The sequence below is a fragment of the Mustela lutreola genome, chromosome 8 (genome assembly GCF_030435805.1).
Source record: "Mustela lutreola isolate mMusLut2 chromosome 8, mMusLut2.pri, whole genome shotgun sequence".
In the NCBI taxonomy this organism is placed as follows: domain Eukaryota; kingdom Metazoa; phylum Chordata; class Mammalia; order Carnivora; family Mustelidae; genus Mustela; species Mustela lutreola.
The window spans coordinates 5,568,602-5,591,365 of NC_081297.1; the positions used below are offsets into that span (position 1 = coordinate 5,568,602).

At 39.0% G+C, this 22,764-nt stretch overlaps 1 protein-coding gene across 1 annotated transcript in view; it reads left to right on the forward strand.

The window, feature by feature from the left end:
• Window positions 1-265: 265 nt before the first annotated feature.
• Window positions 266-22,764, forward strand: part of NET1 (neuroepithelial cell transforming 1) — a 59,517-nt gene continuing 37,018 nt past the window's right edge. The window contains exons 1-2 of the mRNA XM_059183701.1: window positions 266-528; window positions 19,081-19,147. Coding sequence (XP_059039684.1) covers window positions 401-528; window positions 19,081-19,147 — 195 coding nt within the window. The 5' untranslated portion in view covers window positions 266-400. The remainder of the gene's footprint in view (window positions 529-19,080; window positions 19,148-22,764) is intronic.

The window sequence follows — 22,764 nt, forward strand, 5'->3', positions numbered from 1 at the left end:
CACAGCTCAGTTCGGGTCATCACGTCCGATCTCTCCCGCCGCCCACCCCCGCGTAGTAGGGCCGGCCTCGGGCTGCCGTTCGCCCTGGCCTGTGGCGTGAGTCCCAATCGGTGAGCCGGGAGGGAGGAACCCGAGGCCGCCCACTGTACTGCTCTCCGGCGTCCGCGCCCGCGCCCGCGGGGCGGGACCTCCCGTCTCCCAGCAACCGCCCGCTGTCTCCCGATTGGCTGGCCGCCGCACGGCCGCCATTTTCAAACCCCGGAAGATGGCGGCGGCGGTGGCGGCGCCCTCCTGACAGGATCTGCTCTCCGGGCCGAAGTGGTCGGGCGCGGTGCCCGTCCCAGCGGGTCTGCCGGGCACCCGGCCACCGCCCCACCCCCAGGCCCCCCCCGTCCGCGCCATGGAGCCCGAGCTGGCGGCCCAGAAGCAGCCCCGGCCGCGGCGGCGAAGCCGCCGGGCCTCCGGGCTCAACGCGGGCGGCGGCGGGGAACCTTCGGCCGACACCCCCAGGCCTGAGCCGGACGGCCGGTAAGCGCGCGGGGCGGCAGCGACGGGGGACCCGGGCATCCGCTCCGAGGCCGGAGTGGGAAGGAGGGAGAGGGGAGAGAGGGGAGGGACGCGGGGGGGGCGAGCTGCCCACCGCCCTCCTCCTCCTCCTCCTGCGGACCGTCCTCGGCGGGGGCGCTCCTCACTCACCTCCTCGCTCTCCGGTTCCTCCGGCGGGGACGCGGGCTGCTCACCCTCTTGCTCCTCCACATCCTCCTCCTCCTCCCGGCCTCAGTCGGGGGCGCGGACCGCGGAGGTGGTGGGCGGGTTCTCCCTCCGCTGCTGGGCCGGGGCTCGGCGGGGCGCGTCCTCCGTGCACGCCCCGAGCCTGAGCCTGCCCTGGAGCCTGCGGGCGCCGGGCCGAGCCGAGCCGCGGTCTCCGCGGGGGCACGACGTGGAGCCCGGGAGCGAGCGTTCGCGCGGGATGCGGTGCGGATGCCGCAGTTCCTGTGTCCGAGTCCAGCCGCGGCCAGCGTCCCGGCGACGAGCGGCCGGAGGGGGCCGCTGAGCTCCTCCTCGCCGGCGCGTTCCGCACGGGGCGCGCGTGTCCGCACGGGGCGCGCGTGTCCGCACGGGGCGCGCGTGTCCGCACGGGGCGCGCGTGTCCGCACGGGGCGCGCGTGTCCGCACGGGGCGCGCGTGTCCGCACGGGGCGCGCGTGTCCGCACGGGGCGCGCGTGTCCGCACGGGGCGCGCGTGTCCGCACGGGGCGCGCGTGTCCGCACGGGGCGCGCGTGTCCGCACGGGGCGCGCGTGTCCGCACGGGGCGCGCGTGTCCGCACGGGGCGCGCGTGTCCGCACGGGGCGCTGGGAGCGAGTGCTCGGAGCTGCTCGGAGCCGCGCTCCCCGTCGCGCTGCTGGAGGCCGCCGGCCCTGTCGTCGCTCGCGTGACACGACGGCAGTGCCCCGTCCGCAGTGCAGCTGGGTCCGAGGATGCACGTCCCCGGCGCGCCGAGTCCCTGCACGGAGAGCGCTCGGCGCTGGTTAACGGCGGCCGCCCGCGGCTGTCCGTGAGAATTCCGCCGACGCCCGTCACTTCGGAAGTCCCCGAGGCCCATCTCACGTAGTCCCCTGCGCGATTCATCGTCCAGCCCTACCTGCGGGTCCTGTCCGGGGCCCTTCTTGGGAGCCACGACGGCTTCCTTTAATCAGGAACGCATTTATAAACCCATTGTTAAGCTGCTCGGCAGAAATCTAGGGTTTGGGTTTTTTGGGTTTTTTTTTTCCCCCATTAGAAACTGATTTTTTTATTATTTTGAAGTTTAAAGGACTCCTTGTCTTAGTGTACTCTGTAAAATCTTGGTACTGATCGCAGCCTCTGTTTAAGAGGTAGTGAAAGAGCGGAAGGAAAGACCGGCTGGGGAAAGCAGAGTTTCAGAAATAGCAAACAGGCGCCCTAAATGCATTCCACGTTCCCTCCGTAATACAGTGGGGCACCTCCAGGGTCCTCGATGCTGGCGGTTCTGGTGAAGAACACAGGTGAGGTCCCTGCTCTCAGGAAGCTTAAATTCTGACCGGGGGAGAAAGACAATAATCAAATACATTAAATGTCAGGTGGCCTGCTGTGAAGAGAATTAAGGCCTGCGTAGACGTAAGGAAAGGGTAGCATTGGTTTTTTTTTAAAGAGCTAAATAAAGGAAAGGCCTCTCTGATGATGATGACATTTGAGATCTGAATAAACTAAGGAACTAAGCCATGGACTATTTGGAGACAGGGGCAGCACGTGCAAAAGCCTTGAAGTACAATGCCATGTGCTATGTTTAAGGAACTGCAACGAAGCCAGGGTGACCGAGTGCGTGAGACAAAGGGAAGAAGGGCAGAGGACGAGGTCAGAGAGATGGCTGGGACCAGATCAGGTGGGACCTGGGAGACCACTGAAAGGACTTGAAATTTGAATTAGTGGGTTGGGAAGCGAGAGGACATGATGTGATGTGTATTTACAAGGACCGCGACTGCTCTAAGCAGACACCAGCTAGGGAGGGCGCTGCACTGAGACATCGTATCACAGTGGGACATGTGGAAAATACTCATATTTGGGATGTGTTTGAAGACACAGCTGACAGAGTTTGCAGATGGATTAACTGGAATTAAAGGAAAAAGTGGAAGGAGCTCTCTTGAGGTTTTTGGCCTGAGCCCTAGAACAATGGGTTTTACTCTTCTCGGAAAAGGAAGACTATGAGAAAAGTTTGCTTTGGGGTAGGTTATGAGGCTCGTATTAAAGAATTCATCACCATTTTTTTCCTTTTTCTTTTTTCTTATATCGAAGTGTCATCAACATGGAGTTATTAGTTTCAGGTGTACAATATGGTGATTCAACAATTCTATACATTATTCTAGTCATTACTCTCTTTTTTGCTTTTTTCTCTTCTTTTAACCTCTTATTGAACTATAAAACTTGAATGAAAGGGTACAAAGATCATTAGTGTTTAGCTTGTTAAATTTCATAAAGCAAACCCACCTGTGTAACCGGATACAAATTTGAGAGTTGTGAGCAAACAGACCTGAAATCATAGATAGTGAGTATAAAATAAAGAAGAGTTTGAGGACTAACTGCTGAGGCACTCCCAACATTTAAAGGTCAGAGTAAAGAGGATACTCAGGGAGCAGCTGGTGAGGTAAGAAAAGAACCAAATAACAGAATCTAGGAGGGCAAATGAGGAGAATATTCCAAAAAAGAGGATATGATAGACTATGTCAAATGTTACTGATAAGGACTACAAAGTCTAAGTTAGGTAAGGAATAAAAAGACCGTTAAATCTGGCAATCATAGACTAGTTAAAATATTGAATTTAGAATGTTTGCAGGGTTTAAGAAGAGAGTGAGGTATGATTTACTCAGGAAATATGTAAGACACGAGAAGTAGAAGATGGATATCCTTACTTTAAAGAAAGATAAATTAATAATTATAATAAGTTAATAATTATAATTGTGATAAAAGTTACTGTAGAGATATACACAGGATGCCATAGATGCAAATAAAAGGGACACTTAAGAAAAGAACAGAAAATAATTTCCTGTTGAAATCCGTGAGTCTTGGAGGACCAGTTCGGAGAGGTGTGAATGGGTGATTTCATATGGGGGAGAAGCATGCTAAAAGGCTGTGAGTGTGAGTTTGAAGTAGCATACCTGGTAGGCTGTGACTGGATGCTAATTGTGTAGGTGGAGGACTTAGGGATAGTGATGCAAGATTATGCTAAAGAGATAAGAGCCACATCTGGAATGCCATGAGAATTTGGGTTTTATCTTCAAGGTGATCTTCAAGATCTGCATGCCTTGAGAGTTTGGGTTTTATCTTCAAGGTGATGGGGAAATACTGAAAGACAAGCCAATGACATGATCATATTTGCATTTTATAAAGTCATTCTGCCTTCCTTGAGAAAAATAGGTAACATTTGAGGTCATTACACTCTTTAAGTCTTATAAAAACGATTCCCAAAAAAAGTGCTGATGTACATAAAATATCAGATTTGTGGTCCCTTGCAGTCCAATTATGGATACCAAATTAAAAATCCCGAATATAGACATTGACTTTGGTGGGAAGTCAGTCTGCAGTATCCTGGATGAAAAATGATGCGTGTTTGAAACTGAGAGCTGGCAGTGATCTTGGAAAACAAATATTGAGTGTGCATTGTACTTCGAGAAGTTTCCCTGCAAAAGGAAGGCAAATAATGGAGGGAGACAACAGAGTTTTGTGGGGCAGACTCTTTAAGGGATAAACTTGGTACCCTTGGGAGATAGGTAGATGGAGACGTTGAAGAGACCAGAGAGAAGGGGTGATTAAGCAAGAAGGCAGAAAAGGATGGAATTCAAATTAAGTGTGGAGAGAGAATTTAGCCTGACTAAGAGCTATGGATGGTATACTTGGTAAGTTTTGGGGAATGGGGGAGGTTGTGAGAAGGAATTTGAGGCTCCCATTTTTTGTGTGTGAGGGTGGAAATGAGGTCTGCTGAGGAAAAGGTGGTAACACAGGCAGCATGAGGATAGAAATGAAGTGAGAAGAACTTGGAGACAAACCATAAAGGAAAGTAATTGATCCATATTCTATTTTCTAGAAAACATAAAATATGACAGGGTGATATCAATTGATAATGGAGCAAGAAATAACTAAGCTGATATCAAATCCAGAAATCACAAGGAGAAAGACTAGTAAATCAGTTAAATATAAAACTTTTTGTAGGTAAACTCACTGTACACTAATTTGAAAAACAACAGAAGAAAAATGAAAGTATGATTGACTTTTTTTAACAGCGTTCACATACATACAATTTTACCCATTAAAAGGTACTGTGTATTTCTATGTGTTCAGGTATGTGCAGCCATCACCACAGTTAATTTTAAACCTTTTTTTTTTTTTCACAGACCTGTACCCCCAAGACAAATAATACATGTTAATAAAAAGAAAAAAAAATTTTTTTAATCTTGAAAAGAAACCCCATCCATGCCTTTCAGTTATCCCCTCCCTAATACCCCTCCCTCCTCCTTTATCTTTCTGTCTCTGTATGGCTGTGTCCTGGATATTTCATATGAATGGAATCCTGTGGCCATTTTTGGTGGGCCATCCTTTGCCCGTTTTTTTAAATTGGGTTATGTGTCCTCAAGTCCTTTATCAGATATACGATTTGCAAATATTTTCTCTTATTCCCTGGGTTGTCTTTTTAGTTTCCTGATGTTGTCCCTTGAAGAATAAAAGTTTTTGATTTCAGTGAAGTACAATTTATTTACATTTGTTGCTTTTTCTTCTGGTGTCACATCTAAGAATCCTTTGCTAAATTCAAGGTTGTGAAGGCTTACCCCTAGATTTTCCAGTTTAAGCTCTTTTATTTAGATCTTTGATCCATGTGAGCTAATTTTTAGATATGATGTGAAGTATGGAGGTACTGTTTCTTTTTCTTGTGCCTATCCAGTCATTCCAGCACCATTTGTTGGAAAACCTGCTCTTTCCCCCATCAAATGGGCTTGGCACGTTGTCAAAAACCAGTTGCCCATAGGTATCTTAGTTTATTTTTGGACTTTTAATTTTATTCTCTTGATCTGTATGTATATCCTTATGCCAGCACCACACCTTATTGATTATCATTCCTTTGTAGTAAGCTTTGATATCCAGACATACAAGTCCAGCTTTTTTCTTTTTTTCATGATTGTTTTGGCTATTTTGGGATTCTAGCAACTCCATGTCAATTTTATTTTATTTTATTTAAGATTTTATTTACTTATTTGACAGAGAGAAGTCACAAGTAGGTGGAGAGACAGGCAGAGAGAGAATGGGAAGCAGGCTCCCTGCCTAGGAGAGCATGATGCAGGGTTAATCCCAGGACCCTGGGATCATGACCTGAGCGGAAGGCAGAGGCTTTAACCCACTGAGCCACCCAGGCGCCCCTCCATGTGAATTTTAGTATCAGCCTGTCAATTTTTACAAAAGTCAGCTGGGATTCTGATTGGAATTACACTGAATCAGTTGTGGGGGATATTGTCATCTTAGCAATGTTAAGTGTTCCAGTCTATGAACAAGGAATGTTTTTCCAACAATTTAGCTCTTTAATTCTTTCAGCAGTATTTTGTAGTTTTCAGAGTATAACTTTTGTACTATTTGTTCAATTTACTCCTAAACTTTTTTTTCTTTCAGGTCCTATTACAAATGGAATTTAATTCTTAACTTCATTTATAATTTCATAATTTCAAGTGTATAAAATTACAATTGATTTTTGTATCCAGCCCTGTTGCTGAATTCATTTATTCTAATAAGTGATGGGGGCTTTTTGGTGAATTCTTTGAAAATTTTCTACATACAACATTATGTCATCAATGAGTAAAAATAGTTGTATTTTTTCTTTTCCCACCTGGATACCTTAATTCTTTATCTTCCGTAATTGCCCTCACTAGAACCTCCAGTACACTGTTGAATAGAGTCCTCAAGACTGGAAATCCTTAGTTTCTGATTTTAGGGCTAAAGCATCCAGTCTTTCACCTTTACTATGATGTTAGCTGTGGGGGTTTATAGATGCCTTTATCAGACTGAGAAGTTCCTTTCTGGTCCTAGTTTTTTGAGTGATTTTATCTTGAGAGTATGTGGGAGTTTGTCAAATGCCTCTCTTCCCCCAACCCCAATTTTGGTCTTTTCAAAATTTACTGAAAAAACTAATTAATTACATTAATTTTTAGGTGTTATAACAACTTTGCCTTCCTGATAGAAGTCCTACCTAGTCATGGTGTATAACTTTTATACTGTTAGATTCAGTTTGTTCATATTTTATTTAGGATTTTTTCCATCTACATTCACAAGAGATTGGTCTGTAAGATTTTTCCAGTATCTCTCTGGTTTTGGTATCAGGGTAATACTGGTCTCATGAGTCTTTGGAAGACTTAATGAAGAACTGGTTTTAGATGTTTTTTTTTTTTTTTTTTCTTTAAAGATTTTATTTACAGAGAGAACAAGAGAACACAAGCAGGGGGAGCAGTCAAGGGAGAGGAAGAAGCAGGCTCCCTGCCAGGGAGCCCGACCTGGAGGACTGGATCCTAGGACCCCCGGACCATGATCTGAGCCCAAGGCAGACGCCTAACCATCTGAGCCACCCAGGCGCCCCTTGGTATTAGTTCTGTAAGTGTTAGGTAGGAGTCAGGGATAAAGTCATCTAGACCTGGGCTTTTCTTTGTGGATAGTTGTTTTTTTTTTTTAATTTATTTATTTATTTGACAGACAGAGATGACAAGTACGCAGAGAGGCAGGCAGAGAGAGAGGAGGAAGCAGGCTCCCTGCTGAGCAGAGAGCCCAATATGGGGCTCGATCCCAGGACCCTGAGATGATGACCTGAGCCGAAGGCAGAGGCTTGAACCCACTGAGCCACCCAGGCACCTCTCTTTGTGGATAGTTTTTTGATTGCTAGTTTAGTCTCTTCCCTTATTAAAAATGTACTTCTTAAATCAGTTTCAGTAGTTTGTGTCTTTTAGAAATTTGCTCATTTCATCTAAGTTAATATTGTTGGTATATAATTATTCATAGTATTCTTTATAATCCTTTTTAGTTTTGTAAGGTAAGTGGTAATGCCACCTCTTTTATTTCTGTTTCTAGTAATTTGGGTCCTATCTGCCTAGACATTTGTCCATTTTGTTGATCTTTCCAGAGGACCAGCTTTTGGTTTCATTGATTTTTCTCTACTGTTCTTTTATTCTCTCTTTCAATAATTTCTGCTTTAACCTTTATTATTTCTGTCCTTTTGCTTGCATTAGGTTAAGTTTCCCTTCTTTACCCATTGTCTTAAATGGAAAAGTATTTATTTGAAATCTTTTTCTTAATATAGTTATTTATAGCTATAAATTTCCCCTCAAGCACTGCTTTAGTTGTATCCTACAAGTTTTGATATTTTGTGTCTTCATTATCACTCATCTCAAATTATTTTGTGATTTCCCTTTGCTTTCTTCTTCGCCCCATTGATTGTTTAGGAGTGCTTTGTTTAACTTCCACATATTTATTACTTACCCAATTTTCTTCCTGTTGTTGATTTCCAATTTCATTCAACTGTGGTTGAGAACATATTTTGTATTTATATCCTTTTAAATATATTAAATTTATATCCCCTTAAATATACTAAATTTTATTCTGTGCCATAGAATATAGTCTCTCAAGGAGAATGCTTCATATGGATTTGAAAAGAATGTATATTCTTTTGGATGTAGTCTATAGGTAGCTGCTAGATCTAAATGGTTTATAGGGTTGTTCAAGTTTTGTATTTCCTTGTTGATCTTCTAGTTATTCTACCATTATTGAAGATGAGGTATTGAAACTATTATTGTTGAATTGTCTGTTTTTCCCTTCATTTCTGTCAGTTTTTGCTTCCTGTATTTTATTTTGTTATTAGATACACATATATTTGTAATTACTATTCTTCCCTGATGGGCTGAGCCTTTTATTATTATAAAATTGCCCCCCTTATCTCTGGCAACTGTTTTTTGTTTTAAAGTCTAGTTCGTTTGATACTAATCTAGCCAGTCTAGCTTTCTTGTGGTTTGCTCCTTGCATGATATCTTTTTCTTTTTACTTTCAAGCTATTTGTATCTTTGAAGCTGAAGTATGTCTCCTATAGGTGGCACAGTTGACCCTTGAACAACATGGGTTTGAGCTGCATGGGTCTCCCTAATACATGGATGTTTTACAGTACTGTAAATATATTTTCTTTTCCTTATGATTTTCTTAATAACATTTTCTCTAGCTTGCTTTATAGTAAGAATGCAGTATAGAACACATGCAACATACAAAATATGTGCTGATCTACTGTTTATGTTATAGTTTAGGCTTATTTGTGGTCAACACAGGCTTTTAGTAATTAAATTTTGCAGGAATGAAAATTAAACATGGATTTTTGATCTCATAGATGAGGGGTCATGACATCCTCTTAACCCCACGTTGTTCAAAGGTCAATGATACATAGTTGGATTATGTTTCTTTTTTTTTTTTTTTTTTAAGATTTTATTTATTTATTTGACAGGCAGAGATCACAAGTAGGCAGAGAGGCAGGCAGAGAGAGAGGAGGAAGCGTGCTCCTTGCTGAGCAGAGAGCCGGATGCGGATGTGGGGCTCATCCCAGGACCCTGGGATCATGACCTGAGCCTAAGGTAGAGGCTTTAACCCACTGAGCACCCAGGTGCCCCTATGTTTCTTTTTTTAAGATCCAAGTTAACAGTCTATTTTTTGATTGGGTGATTTACTCCTCTCAACATTTAATGTTAACTATTGATATAGTTTGATTTATGCCTGCTCTTTTACTTTTTGTTTTATATGTAACCTTGGTTTCTCTGTTCGTCCTTTATTGCTTTCTTTTGCATTAAGTGAATGTTTTCTACTTTATGGCATTTTAATTTCTTTATGAATTTTTTTTCTCATTTAAACTGATTTTATTAGTGCTCTTTATTTTTTTGGGTAGATTCAGATTACCATGTAGGCTTCCTTGCTTTTAGCCTGAATACTTCCTTTAATATATGAGTCAGGTCTACAAACAGCAGATTTTCTCAGTTTTTGTATCTGATAATGTCTTTAGTTCACCTTCATATTTGAAAGATAGTTTTGTTGGATATAAGATTCTTTGTTGATAGTTTTTTTTCTTTGAGCCCTTTGACTATGGCATCTCACTGCTTTCTGGTTTTTGTAGTTTCTGCTGATAAGTCAGCCATTAATCTTCTTGGAATTACCTTTAAGTAGCAAGTCATTTTTCTCTTGCTCCTTTTAAAATTGTCTCCTACATTTGACCATTTTTACTGTGGTATGTGTTTGGATCCTCTTGAGTTTATCTTACTTAGAGTTCACTGAGCTTTCTGGATGTGTAGTTATTGTTTTTCTGTAAATTTGAGAAATAAATTCTTCAAATACAGTTTCTGTTCCTTTCTCTCCTCTGGTACTCCCATTAGATGAATGTAGAAGAAATTTGGCAGATAAAACAAAATTTTAATAGTGCATATATTTAAGCTGAGCGCTGTATGTATAAGAATTTATATCTTAGGAAAATAATGGTACAGGTATATATGGGTGTATGTGCAAGACAATATATTACAACACATTTTTATAGTAAAAAGGTTAGGAAAAAATGGAAGGAAATTAAATATGTTATGATATTTTTATGCAGTGAAATTTATTAACTATAATAGTTTTAAGTCTTTTTCCATAATTCATAGGGAGTTTATCTGGTATATTGTATAAGGTATATTTTGGTGTACATTTTCTTTCTGGACCTGTACAGGCTTTTTCTAGGGCAACAGTTCTTGTTTTTGCATTGTCACAACTTCTGTACCCTTTTTAAAATTGCTGAGGACACCAAAGAGCTTGTGTTGATGTGGATTATATTTATTTAAAATGATTAATTTCTTAAATTTCTTTTAGCAGTCAGACCCACTAACAACATATTTGCAAAATCAACATATTTTTTAAAACAAAGATTTTTAAAAACAAATTGGTGAGAAGTCTGGAGTTTTTATAAGTTTTGCAGATTTCTAGTATCTAACTTAACAAAAGATAACAGGATTCTTACATTTGCTTCTTGCAGCATATAAAAATGAAGTTTATAGAGAATGAAGTGTATGAGTTTATGCAGAAAATCTACCCTGACACAGATTTTTAGTTCAAAGTGCATGAGCTCTTTAATAGTCTTCTCAGACAATTGTGGATATTCTTTGATAATATACCAAAACTTGGCAAGTGGTGGTTTCTTAAAGTTTGGCTGCAGTTTGGAATCTGAAATGTTGGAATGAACTCTTCATTCTCTGTTACATTAAAATCCACTATCTTTTAAATTTTTTAATAGGCCTGCTCTACTTACCATGATTTTGTGACACTATGTATTTGTCATTTAGAAAGTATTGGTGTACTGAGTTATGTAGCTCTTCCAAAGGTTGATACATACTGTTACATGTTATCAATAAATCACAGTCATTTATATAATCACCAGTCTCACTTGAAAAGCTTTTAAGTGTTGAGATGTCATACTCACAATGATGGATACTGTTTTCAAAAATTCTAATTTTCATTTGAAAGCACAAATTTTTATCATTGACAGCAATACTTCATTATAGAGTAAATGCCTGCAAAATACCTAAGTCCAAATAATCATAGTTTGTTAATAGTTCACTCACGTAAAGATAGTCTCTGAAAATGAACAGCTAATTCTGTTCACAAATCCATTGACCACACAATTGCTTTTCCTTAAGACTTTATTACACTGACTATGTGCCCTTATTCAGGAAGGATCTTCCTCTAGCAATTTTTAAATTGTTGGAATGTCTGTTTACATTTCATAACTCATTATTCGGTATTTTTTGAAGTTACCGTGTTTTGTCTTTGGCTTCTTTTAGAGTAGTAAAGAGAATATATAACCCAGTGTATAAATGGAAGGTTTGGTCTTAGTTAATACAGCTTATACATTATAACAAAAAGAGAAGACGTTGTTTAGGGTGTATCGGTAGATTGAACAATGTAAATGTGGGGGATATAATATTATAAGATGCAAAGTCATAAGCTGAAAGTGAGGTAGGGTTGAGGAGGGCATATTGGAAGAGTAAAGAGAGAAAGGTTTGAAATAATTACTTCCAAGAGTAGGAGAAGAAGTGACAAGGTGGAGAGGAAGTGAGAAAAGTGACAAGTAATAGCATTGCTGGGCTAAAGTGAAGACCTACCTGAAATTTACAGTCAGGAGTTTAAAGTGAAACTAGTCAGTACAGAGTGTGTGTGTGTGTGTGTGTTTGTGTGTGTGTGTATGCACGTGCATATGTACGCATGCATGCCCACCCTTTAATCAGCCTGACGCATAGGTCTGGAGCTCACTTCCACCTATACGCATTACTAATAATTATTCCTGGCCTAACAAGAAATGGGCTAGATCAGAGAATAAACTACGCAATAGAAACAGCTAGGATGTACAGATCCGGGAGAGATAGAGGACTTACTGTTTTTAAGTCTGTACCAAGTTAAATATAGGATTATATACCTGGTTTGCCTCTGCTTAATGTTGATTTTGGGTTGGAATATATCATATGTGTGGTGACTGCTGACTGATATAGGCTGTGGCAGGGGAGAGAGATAATTAGGGGGGAGAAAGAGTAGAAATAGCTAGAATCCAGCAGAGTGCAAGCTTCTGTATAGGTTCTGTAGCAGATTTCTCAAGTCTGCTCTCCCCTTCTATCCCTCCCTTTTGTTCTGGAGTAGCAGGAAGGGACCTTGTCTACTGACAGCCCTAGGCCCCGCCGTGGGGTTCCGAGCTCAAGACGCCTGCTTTCCTCGCCTCGTTTTCCTGATGCTGAGGCTCTTCTGGCCCCAGTTTTGAGTCACCTGATTGTTTTCTCTGGGAATGTACATTCTTTTAGACTAAGACCCACAACCCAATAAAATACTAGTATTTAAAGATCTGAGGCTTTACAGTCAGGCTTCCTGGGCTCAGACTCTGTCTGGTTCTTGAGACTTAATCTCTTTAAATCTTACCTTACAGTATCTATCTCATAAGGTTGTAAAAATTACCCAACATAATTTATATAAAGGGTTAGAACAGTACCTAGACATAGCAAATGCTCCATGAATATTAGGTATCATTATTTGTATTTTTTGCAGGAAACACTAGAATTATCACATATATACTGTCTATCAAAGAATATTAGCAATTAGCTCTCTTGACAGCTCTTGTAGATGTGATGTAGTATACTTTTTAACAGCATAGTGCTAGACCAGACTGACGGGATATAAATCCTGATACTGCTATTGACATCTTTGAGGCCTTGACCAGTTTCATTGATGCGTGCTGCCAGCCTCTTCATTATACCTCATTTATAAGTACTTGCCTTGTAGAGTTGCTGTAAGGATTATAAGTCAATGCATAGAACTCATATAAACATCTAAATGCTTAGAATGGTGCCTGGAACGAAACAGCCATTCCCTAAATTTCTTGCTGCTGTTATTAACTCTAAGAAACATTGTCTTGTTCATTTTAATACCGAGAGGGTCTTAGAATTTAGCACAACTTCTTTTATAGAGGAGAGTGTGAAGCTCTGAAATTTCACAGCTAGATACTAGGAGATGTTTGTCCTGTATTTCCTAACTCCTAATTTAATGTTCTGTTTGCCATGTTTCCTCCACAGAATGTCTCTAAAGGGATGTATTAGTAGCATTAACCAGCAAAACAATTACCATCATTCATGTAACCACATTTAAGGAGCTTTTCTATGCAAATACTAAGTTGTTAGATGTAAATGACATTTAAATAATAATGTTTCTGCCCTTTGGGACCTTAGGAGGATCCACTGAATATTATACACTGCTTGAATAACAGGAGTCTGAATCTATACTGATCCTTTAAGGATTTTATAACATACTCCTTTTAACAGATTTGAAATAATGCTCTCCATAGTAGAAAGATAATACTGTGAGGCATCTGGGTGGCTCAGTCAGTTAAGCCACTGACCCTTGATTTCTGCTGAGTTTATGACTCGGGATCCTGAGATCAAGCCACTACCACCACCACCCCTACACTCTGCCCATGCTACCCTGCCAGTCTCTGCACTCATCCCGAAGCCTGTTTGTCTCCACCACCCCCTCCCCCCACTATCGTGTGCACGCATGCACTCTCTCTCTCTCGCCCTCTCTCTCAAATAAATAAAATTTTAAAATTTTTTTAAAAAGATAATACCGCGCCTATGATCTACCAGTAGTGAACTCTGTAAATTTTGTTTTTCTAATAAAATTGATGAATTTGTAGAATAATAACCAGGGTTAAAGGCCCAGTCTTAAGCCAGGCTAGCTGTAGTATAAACTCAGATCTAAGGATTCCTGTTCCCTGTAAGGGAATGTAACTTTTTGGATAGGCTATTTTTCAAAACGTATTTTAAACCAAATTAGGGCATTTAAACAAATAATTAATCCAGTTCTTGATAACTCAAGATTGTCATATTATTAATATTTATGTAGTTGCTAAAAATAAAATGATACCCACATTAGTTCCTAAGGTTATTTGTTCCCACATCAAATGACAACTTGTTAACAGTTTTATTGAGATGCAATTTGCATATGATAACATTTACCCATTTTAAGTGTGCAGTTCAGTGAGTATTAGTAAATTTATACAGTTGTGCAACTATTACCACAATCCACTGAAAGAACATTTCATCACCAAAAATATTACAAGTTTGTATGCAGTCAGTCCCCACTTCTACCCCCATTCCTAGGCAGCCACTTAACCTGCTTTCCATCTGTATATATTTGTATTTCTGGACATCTCGTGTAAATGCAATCACAATATATAATCTTGCAGTTCATCCATATTATGGCTTGCATGAATATTTCATTCCTTTTTATTGCTAAATAATATTCCATTATATGAAATGAATATTCCACATTTTCTGTGTGTATGCTGGCTTACAGCATACATTATAGATGCTCAGCTGCGTTCTAGACTTAGAGATGTTGCAAGATGTATCTGCTATTTGGGGCTCACAAATAACAAAGTTGAAAAAACCCTAGTAGGATAAGGGATAATAGTCTACATGAGTTTGGGCTCCTACAGAACCTTTATAATGTGGGAGAAGACACAATTTCTTAATAGCAAAGATGCTAAGTAGTCAAAACAGTCCACTACATTGGATGTTTTACCCAAATGAATGAATGGCTTCAGTAACATTTGTCATTGTTTTTTGCCTAATTTGCAAAGAAACTGATAACCTGAGTAGTTGAGTGCCCTGAATATCAACAAATGTTCACTACAGAGAATAGTTTACATCCTTATTTCTACATTCATGGTACCCTTGGCATTTACAGATTAAAATTTTAAATTTTAGCTGTTTGTGAGGTATGGATAGTAGTTTGTGATTAGGACCAGGCATTAATTTGAGTTGCACTGCTGGTGTGTGGGACCGGCTTCCTTAGTCTAGCAGCACATTTCAGCACTACTCTATTTTCTTGTTTTACCACATAGGAACTAATTCTCCTTATAAATCTGGAGGTATCACACACAGTTTTCAATTATACCGTGTATATTTTAGGTGTCCTGTGCCTCAAGTCTTCTTGCTGATGTCAGTAACCTCATCTGCTATATTGCTATCTTTAGTCCTTCTATTTTGCTTGGTTTTTTGTTTTTGTTTTGTTTTGTTTTTTGCTAAGATTTCATTTATTTATTTGAGAGAGAGATAGCAAGAGAGCACAACGTGGGATAGTGGGGGTGGAGGTGAGGGAGAAAGAAGCAGGCTCTCTGATGAGCAGGGAGCTCAGCTCGGGGCTGCATCCCAGGACCCTGGGATCATGACCTGAGCCAAAGGCAGATGCTTAACTGACTGAGCCTGGTGCCCCTTTCGCTTGCTTTTTAAAACGATTCCTTTGCTAAATCATTTTGGTTGTTCTTTTGGAAACCCCTAAATATCTACCTTATTATAAGGCAGTATCTTTACATTTTCTTCCTTTTTCATTGGAAGAATTATCTCCTTTATGTTGTCAGTACATTTCCTGAAAATGTTCATTGAGCTACCTTTCTGCTATTTTTAATTATTTGCCATGACAGAGGAGGGCAGTGACACAAATCATAATTGAAAACATGATTTGGCTTAAGAATAAATTAACATAATTTTTCTCTTTACCATTGTAATTGTTTTGTTAGACTAAAAGTAGTTAGTGTAAAATCATTTACATTAAAATAAAATCATTACATTGTTTAAAAACACACCAAATGACAGGAAAAGAAGTATGGATGTTAGGCTAAGGAACAGTCACAATGGGGTTAATAGGAAACACAATTTAATACACCAAGCTAGTTTCTACATGTATTAGTTTATTTTCTGCCTGAAATGTTGTAATTGTTTAAATATATGAAAAAAGGACTGGACAAAAATTATGGAAAAGATGAAGGACTGTCCTTTCTTATATCACCCTTTAATACCTCTTGAAATGAACTCTGCTTAGTATCTTCTGGAAAGGCCACTTACAATTTTAACGTTTTATGAAATCAAAGTTTTTTTCCCACAAGGATTTAAAATAGCTATTACATTTGGAGTCTGACCCCTGTGAAAGATGACTGTATGTCTTTCCAAGATTTTTAAAAGTTGGCACGATCTTACATGGTTCCTGGGCACAACTTGTTTATTGAGTTCTTTTTTTCCATGGGTATTCAAAATAAATAGGTACTTGTTATTGAATTGGGAAAAAATAGCATAACTATAAAACTGATTATAGCTTGTACTGGAAAGAATCTTGCCATCTGATTGGAAATATTTTTCCAGTTTGTTGACCTAGTTGAAATTCCTAAGAACTATTTTTCTTTCCAGCTTTCAAACATCAAATTCATTCTGAGGTCAGTTTGGTTGATTCTAGGGACTAAAAAAATGAATAACTTTGGTTTTGTGTTCTTAAAACTTAAGGACATATTTACTGAATATTTTAACTGTCACTATGATTACTACTCTAATGAATATTTGCACTGGATTAAAAATAATCTTATGAGAAATCATAATTGATGCTTCTCAACTCAGTCCCCACTGTTGCTCTTATTAAGCATGTAGTATGTGATAGCACTTAACCTAGAGTCCTGTTTTTAAACAGCATGATCCATGGATACATATGGTATGAAGGTCCTGTTTTTCTTATAATCTTTTAGCATTGTTTATGATACTGTATCTTTGTATTGTTGAGACTTGTGAATTCTAAGGCATTTCAGATGTCATGTTGGTTTCACCTAAATTCCTCATTCCAGTGTTTTATCAAAAATCATTACTGTTTTCTTCATCGTTACTTTTTCAGCAGTGGCAAGAAAAACCAATTCCTTGGGTTATCTGGCTCCACTGAAGAGGCTTTTGGGGGAGAAATACGAGCTTTAAGAGTAATAAAAGGCTCAGTGTGCTTTAATCTTTCACAAATAATTATTTAGGAAACGTTTGCTTAATTATCTTAAGCTCTTTCTGCATCTATTTCTAATTATTATTAGTAGAACCGTATTTCACTATGCCAGGAACCTTGGTGGAAACTGAGCTGACATAGGGAGGAAGAGGGAAAAATCTGCCAGTTTTGTCACTGAGCCCTCTTTTTTTTTTTTTTTTTTTTTTTTTAAGATTTTACTTATTTATTTGACACGCAGAGAGAGATCACTAGTGGGCAGAGAGACAGGAAGAGAGGGAGGGGTAGTAGGCTCCCTGCTGAGCAGAGAGAGACCAATGAGGAGCTCCATCCCAGGACTCTAGGATCATGACCTGAGCTGAAGGCAGAGGCTTAATACACTGAACCACCCAGGTGCCCCCATGCCCGCTTTCTAATGTGCTTCTCCTAACTTTGTTGCTATTGCTTCAGCCCCTTGGTGTCTATTGTAAGCAATATGGGAGCTGCCTCCTGACCAGTCTTCCCAACCAGTCCTGCTGCCATCCTTCTTGTTACTGAAAATTCCATAGTGGATTGGGGCCACCATACATTCAAGATCAAGTCCATACTCTTTATAAGAGTCGTTTATGTAAGGCCTTTTAGCTTGCCCTTCGTTATTTCTCTTGATACCCAAACATAAGGAACTACTTGCAGTTCCCTGAATGTAATTCATTTCACTCCTGCTTAACTTGTGCTGTTCCCTTTGCCCTAAAAGCCTTCCTGGCTCTCATATGCTTTGCTAATTGCTATGTCTCTTTGATTCAGCTTAGTATCACTTAAATATTAATTCTTCTGTGAAGTCTTTTGACATCCTCCTTTTTCTTGTAGCCGTCTTCCCTATGTTCATATCAAAACATAAGCAAACTTCTGCTTTATATTTAGCTTAGAAAACTACCTTATATTTGATTAAGCTTGTAAATTCTTGCAGCTGCAAGAGCCATCTGTGGTATTACTGTAACCTAGAATGAACAAAGACCGTGAGGATCAAGGGTGAGAAGTGGAATGAATATACAAGTGGAGAATGGCCTTACAATCCAGAAAGCTGAACAATAACTTTTTTAACAATCAACCCACAGTGGTTAGGACTTGATTGATAACTGCCAAGTTCCCTAATTTTTATCCTTGCTTCCAACTTTGAACTAATCAGAGCAAGCCAAATATATACCCCCCTACCACTCACAGAGGATATCCCACCCCTGCTTCGCTCACCTTCAGCTTCCCATGCCAACAGCCTCCAATCAGGGCACACTTGAAACCTTCCCTTTATTCCACTGTGAAGCTTTCGCATTCTTCAGCCCGCCTTTGAATCTGCCTGAACACAAGTGATCGGTGGCTTTTTTTCTCACTTATTTCTATACAAGGGGGAAACATATTTATTTTAGAATTATTTATATCCAAAGAGATTAGTGGTAAGTATAGTTTATAACCTGTATTTCTTGTGCTAACTATATTTTGTGATTTTTCTGCATGTTTTATAAACAGAGGTTTATATTTTATAAAAGCAAGGACAGGTTTTTGTTAAAAGGATTCTCTTGAGTGGAAAGATAAACAGAAGAAAAATCTGTCACTTAATAGTAACAAAATCCTAGTCAAATTTTAATCTTACTTGAGATCTTTGTCTCAGATATAATTTTTAAAATTCCTTATTTGGTTAATTAAACCGTAATTTTTAAAAAAAAAATCAGTACATGGAAGAGATTTAAACAAGAAATTCAAATTAAAGGCATTTGAGTTTTATTTATTATGTTGAGCATCCTTTATTCTTGTTTTTAAATGTTAGGCAAGAATGCGTAATTTTGTTAAATAATTTTTGCATCATTTACTGCTTTTTATTTAACTTATTAGTTTAATATACTATATAAAAAATAGATTTCTTACTATTGAACCATGTATATGTTCCTAAAATAACCCTGCTTGGTTTGGTGAATTATTTTTAATATGTCCACTAATTTTATAAAGGCCCTTTCACTTTTGTAAAGATTCTAAAAATGACCAGGGGATAAATCCTGATTTTTTTTTTTTTTGCATCCCTTCTTTATATTTCTACAATTGAATGACTAATAAAGTTACTTTAAATAGTTTTGAACCTATGAGAAAGATAGCTTTTTTTCTGTCTAGAGCTTTGTTTTACTAAAGTTGCTCTCGGTTAACTTTTTGCTTGAATTTTCTTTTAACAGACATTCCCTTCGGAGAGGTAGCTCCTTCACATTTTTAACACCTGGCCCTCACTGGGACTTCACCTTGGTGAGTACCTGGGTATTTTATGTCAAGACATTGAGAGAACTAATTCCTAGGTTGTCTTTCAGTCTTGGTGTACAACTCAGTTGTCTGTACTTCTTGAATATCTTGAGATACAGAGTTTCTGTCGCCATCTTTGGCAGCCTAATTTCTTTTTTCTTCTGCTAACAAGCTAAAAACAAATTTTATTTCAATTAAATATAAAATATTTTGAAAAATAGCAGATCTTTTTTTTTTTTTTTAAGATTTTATTTATTTATCAGAGAGAGAGGGGGAGAGAGCGAGCACAGGCAGACAGAATGGCAGGCAGAGGCAGAGGGAAAAGCAGGCTCCCCGCCGAGCAAGGAGCCCGATGTGGGACTCGATCCCAGGATGTTGGGATCATGACCTGAGCCGAAGGCAGCTGCTTAACCAACTGAGCCACCCAGGCGTCCCTCTATTTATTTTTAACCTTATGTAATCCTTTTATTCCTACAGTTTTAAAATTAAGAGAATATATTATGAAATATGAAGCTGTTTTTATGTACATACTCTTAACAGCTTGTTTCTTGGTTGAAAAATATAAAAATGATTGCAGATGATATATATGATGAATGAATTATTTTCTGTTATTAATCATCCTAGTATCCTCCTCTCATTATTTTTAGAATGAGACTTTTACAGAGGCATCTAACCAGACAATTGGTTCTTTTTGTAATTAAAAACTCATTAGCTCATAATACTCATAAATAATGTATGTACAAATAGAGCATGATTCTTACATTTTCTTATTTGGAGGAAATAGCAAAAATCATTCTGTTTCTAGTTTGCCAAGTTTTACCGGATCGTGTACTGATGGGTTCAGCAATGCATATTTAATTTGCATTCTGTTCTTTTGTATTTAATTTATATCTCTGTTGGGGACTTCTGTTTGAGATTTTTTTGCTCTTACCAGTTACTTATATTAATTGGTCAGTTACGGATTCATACCAAGAGTCTCCTGATTTTAATACAATACTCTATTCTCCTTGAGACTTTTTTTCATCTTGATTTTTTTCCTTTCATAGTTGACAAGCCTAAACTCAAACAGAAGAGAAGTGTCTCCAAACTTAATTTTGCAAACCTATCAGCAAAAATATTTTGAACACGAACCCTGCTATGTTTAGTTAGGATTTTTATGTATGGACCAGCTTTATTAGCTAATAAGTCAAAGCACAGTACTCAACCTCGGGTGAAGTTCATGATAGTGGATGTAAGTCCGTATTTCAAATAGCCATGACATTTTCACAGTGTGAGGTCACTTTCTGGGAACTGATTGGATCACTGTTGTCTAACCTTATAATGTAGATGATGATGAGTTCATCATCTGTATATTAAATATTAGTAAACCTTATTTTTAAGGATTAATAAATACATAGATATTGAAGTTCTAACATTTTCCTCCTGCACTCCAGGGAAGATATCTTGCATGTCCTCTGGGATGGTACATCCCTCTTGGGGAAAACATATTTGTAGAGTTCTCCCATGATAAAAGAAATAGCTCATGGTTCATGTGTTAAAACATTCGGAATGTGATTAAGGAGTACTAAGAGAGAGATTAATAAACTTTCACATACCTAGATTGAGAAAAAAGAGGACAAAAAGTAAGCATTTGACTCAAGTAATTAAAGAAGGAACAGTAGAATGAACCAAAAAAAATAGATGGAAAAATGAAAATGGATAAAAATAAAATCATTGCCCAGTCATGATAAAATTCTTGGCAAACTGGGAATAGTACAGAACTTTCTTAGCCTGAGATCTTCCACAAACAACATGTTTTGTAATGATAATATGTTAGAAACATTTCCTTAAAATTTTGGAAAAAAGCCTGCTGTCACCATGTCTATCCAGAATTTTACTGGTGCTTCTAGCCAACATAGTGAGACAGGAGAACAGGTGGTATTCAAATTAGAAAGAAAGAGACAATAGCATTTCATCGCTTAGGGACATTATGACTATCTACATGGACTATCCCAGTGAATATTGATAGCAGCTATTAGAACTAAAAGTTCAAACAAAATTACTGGCTATAAAATTTATAAAAGGGATTCAATAAAATGTGTATATACACTGGTAATAAACAAATGTAATTTGTAAAGATGCTTCTATTGAAGTAAAAACAATTTTTAAAACTATGAATAAATCTGTGAAAAGAAAAAAAAATCTGAAAAGATCTGTGAGATTTTTGTTGGGAAAATTGGAAAGCATTAATAAAGAACATAGACACCAAATTAAATGGAAAGATAGGTGTACAAGGAAAGACTCAATAACCTAAAAATGTTAGTACTTCCTATATTAATTTATAAATTCAGTGTAGTTCTGATAGAAATCCCACTAGAGTGTAAGAGATCTCATTCTAGGGATGCCTGGGTGGCTCAGTTGGTTGGACGACTGCCTTCGGCTCAGGTCATGATCCCGGAATCCCGGGATCGAGTCCCGCATTGGGCTCCCAGCTCCATGGGGAGTCTGCTTCTCCCTCTGACCTCCTCGCTCATGCTCTCTCTCACTGTCTCTCTCTCAAATAAATAAATAAAATCTTTAAAAAAAAAGAGAGAGAGAGAGAGATCTCATTCTATAATTCAGAAAGAAAGTAGAAAGCCCAGAGCGCGGAAGTATTGTGCAAGTCAGGGAACATTATGACTTTACCTTATTAGCTGTTAAGGCTTCCTCCACAGGTACAGTGATTATGGAATCACAGTGTGGATGAAAGTCTAGGTAAACAGACCAGTGCCATAAGATTGAGAACCCAGAAACTGACATATGTATGAGACCTTAACGCATTGTAGACATTAGAAGGAATGGTGCCTGCAACAGTGGTCTTAGCGGTGGGCACGGCTAGCTCTGCCGTCTCATACTATATACAAACAAACGAATTCTGGATGGACTGAATATGTAGGAAAAGCAAAACTTCAGAATGTTTAAAAGAAAATATAGTAGAATATTTTCAAATCTGTTAAATGTCTTTCTACATATGCAAACACATGTACAGAATTTTATATAAATGTGTAAGTATAATCATGAATGAGCTTTCCCCTCAGTACACTTCTTTTTGTTTGGCAGTTTCCTCCTTCCCTCTCTCCTCCCCCGTCAGTCCTTCCGTCCCAGCCTCCACTCTAACCTGTGTCAGCAGTACCATGCCTGTTCCTCTGTTTGGCTCGTATAATTATTTACACACACACACAGAGACTCACAAATAAGATACACATAAATGCAGGATCTTTGCTTTGTTTTTTTCAGAATTAGGATCATATTACTTATTTTTCTAGATCTTCTGGATATGACCTTAAGATCAATAAGGATTTCTTGTCACCTCATTTTTAGTTTTTTCCAATCCTGATTTATATTTTTCTTTCAAGTCTTCTATCATTTTCCTAATGCCTTTAGCTAACTTTGGAATAGTATGTCCTAGTTTTGCTCTGCTTCTTTGAGCATTTCATTCCAGAGTACTTTCATTCCCTATAGGGATATTATTCTTCCCCTTTCCCTTTTTTCTTCGAGTCATTTGTGTAGGATTTGACTTGGAGAATTTTCTGTTCATTTTAATGTGAATTTAGTTTTTCTGAATTTTACAAAGAGGCCTGGTTCAGATAACTTTTCTAACTTAA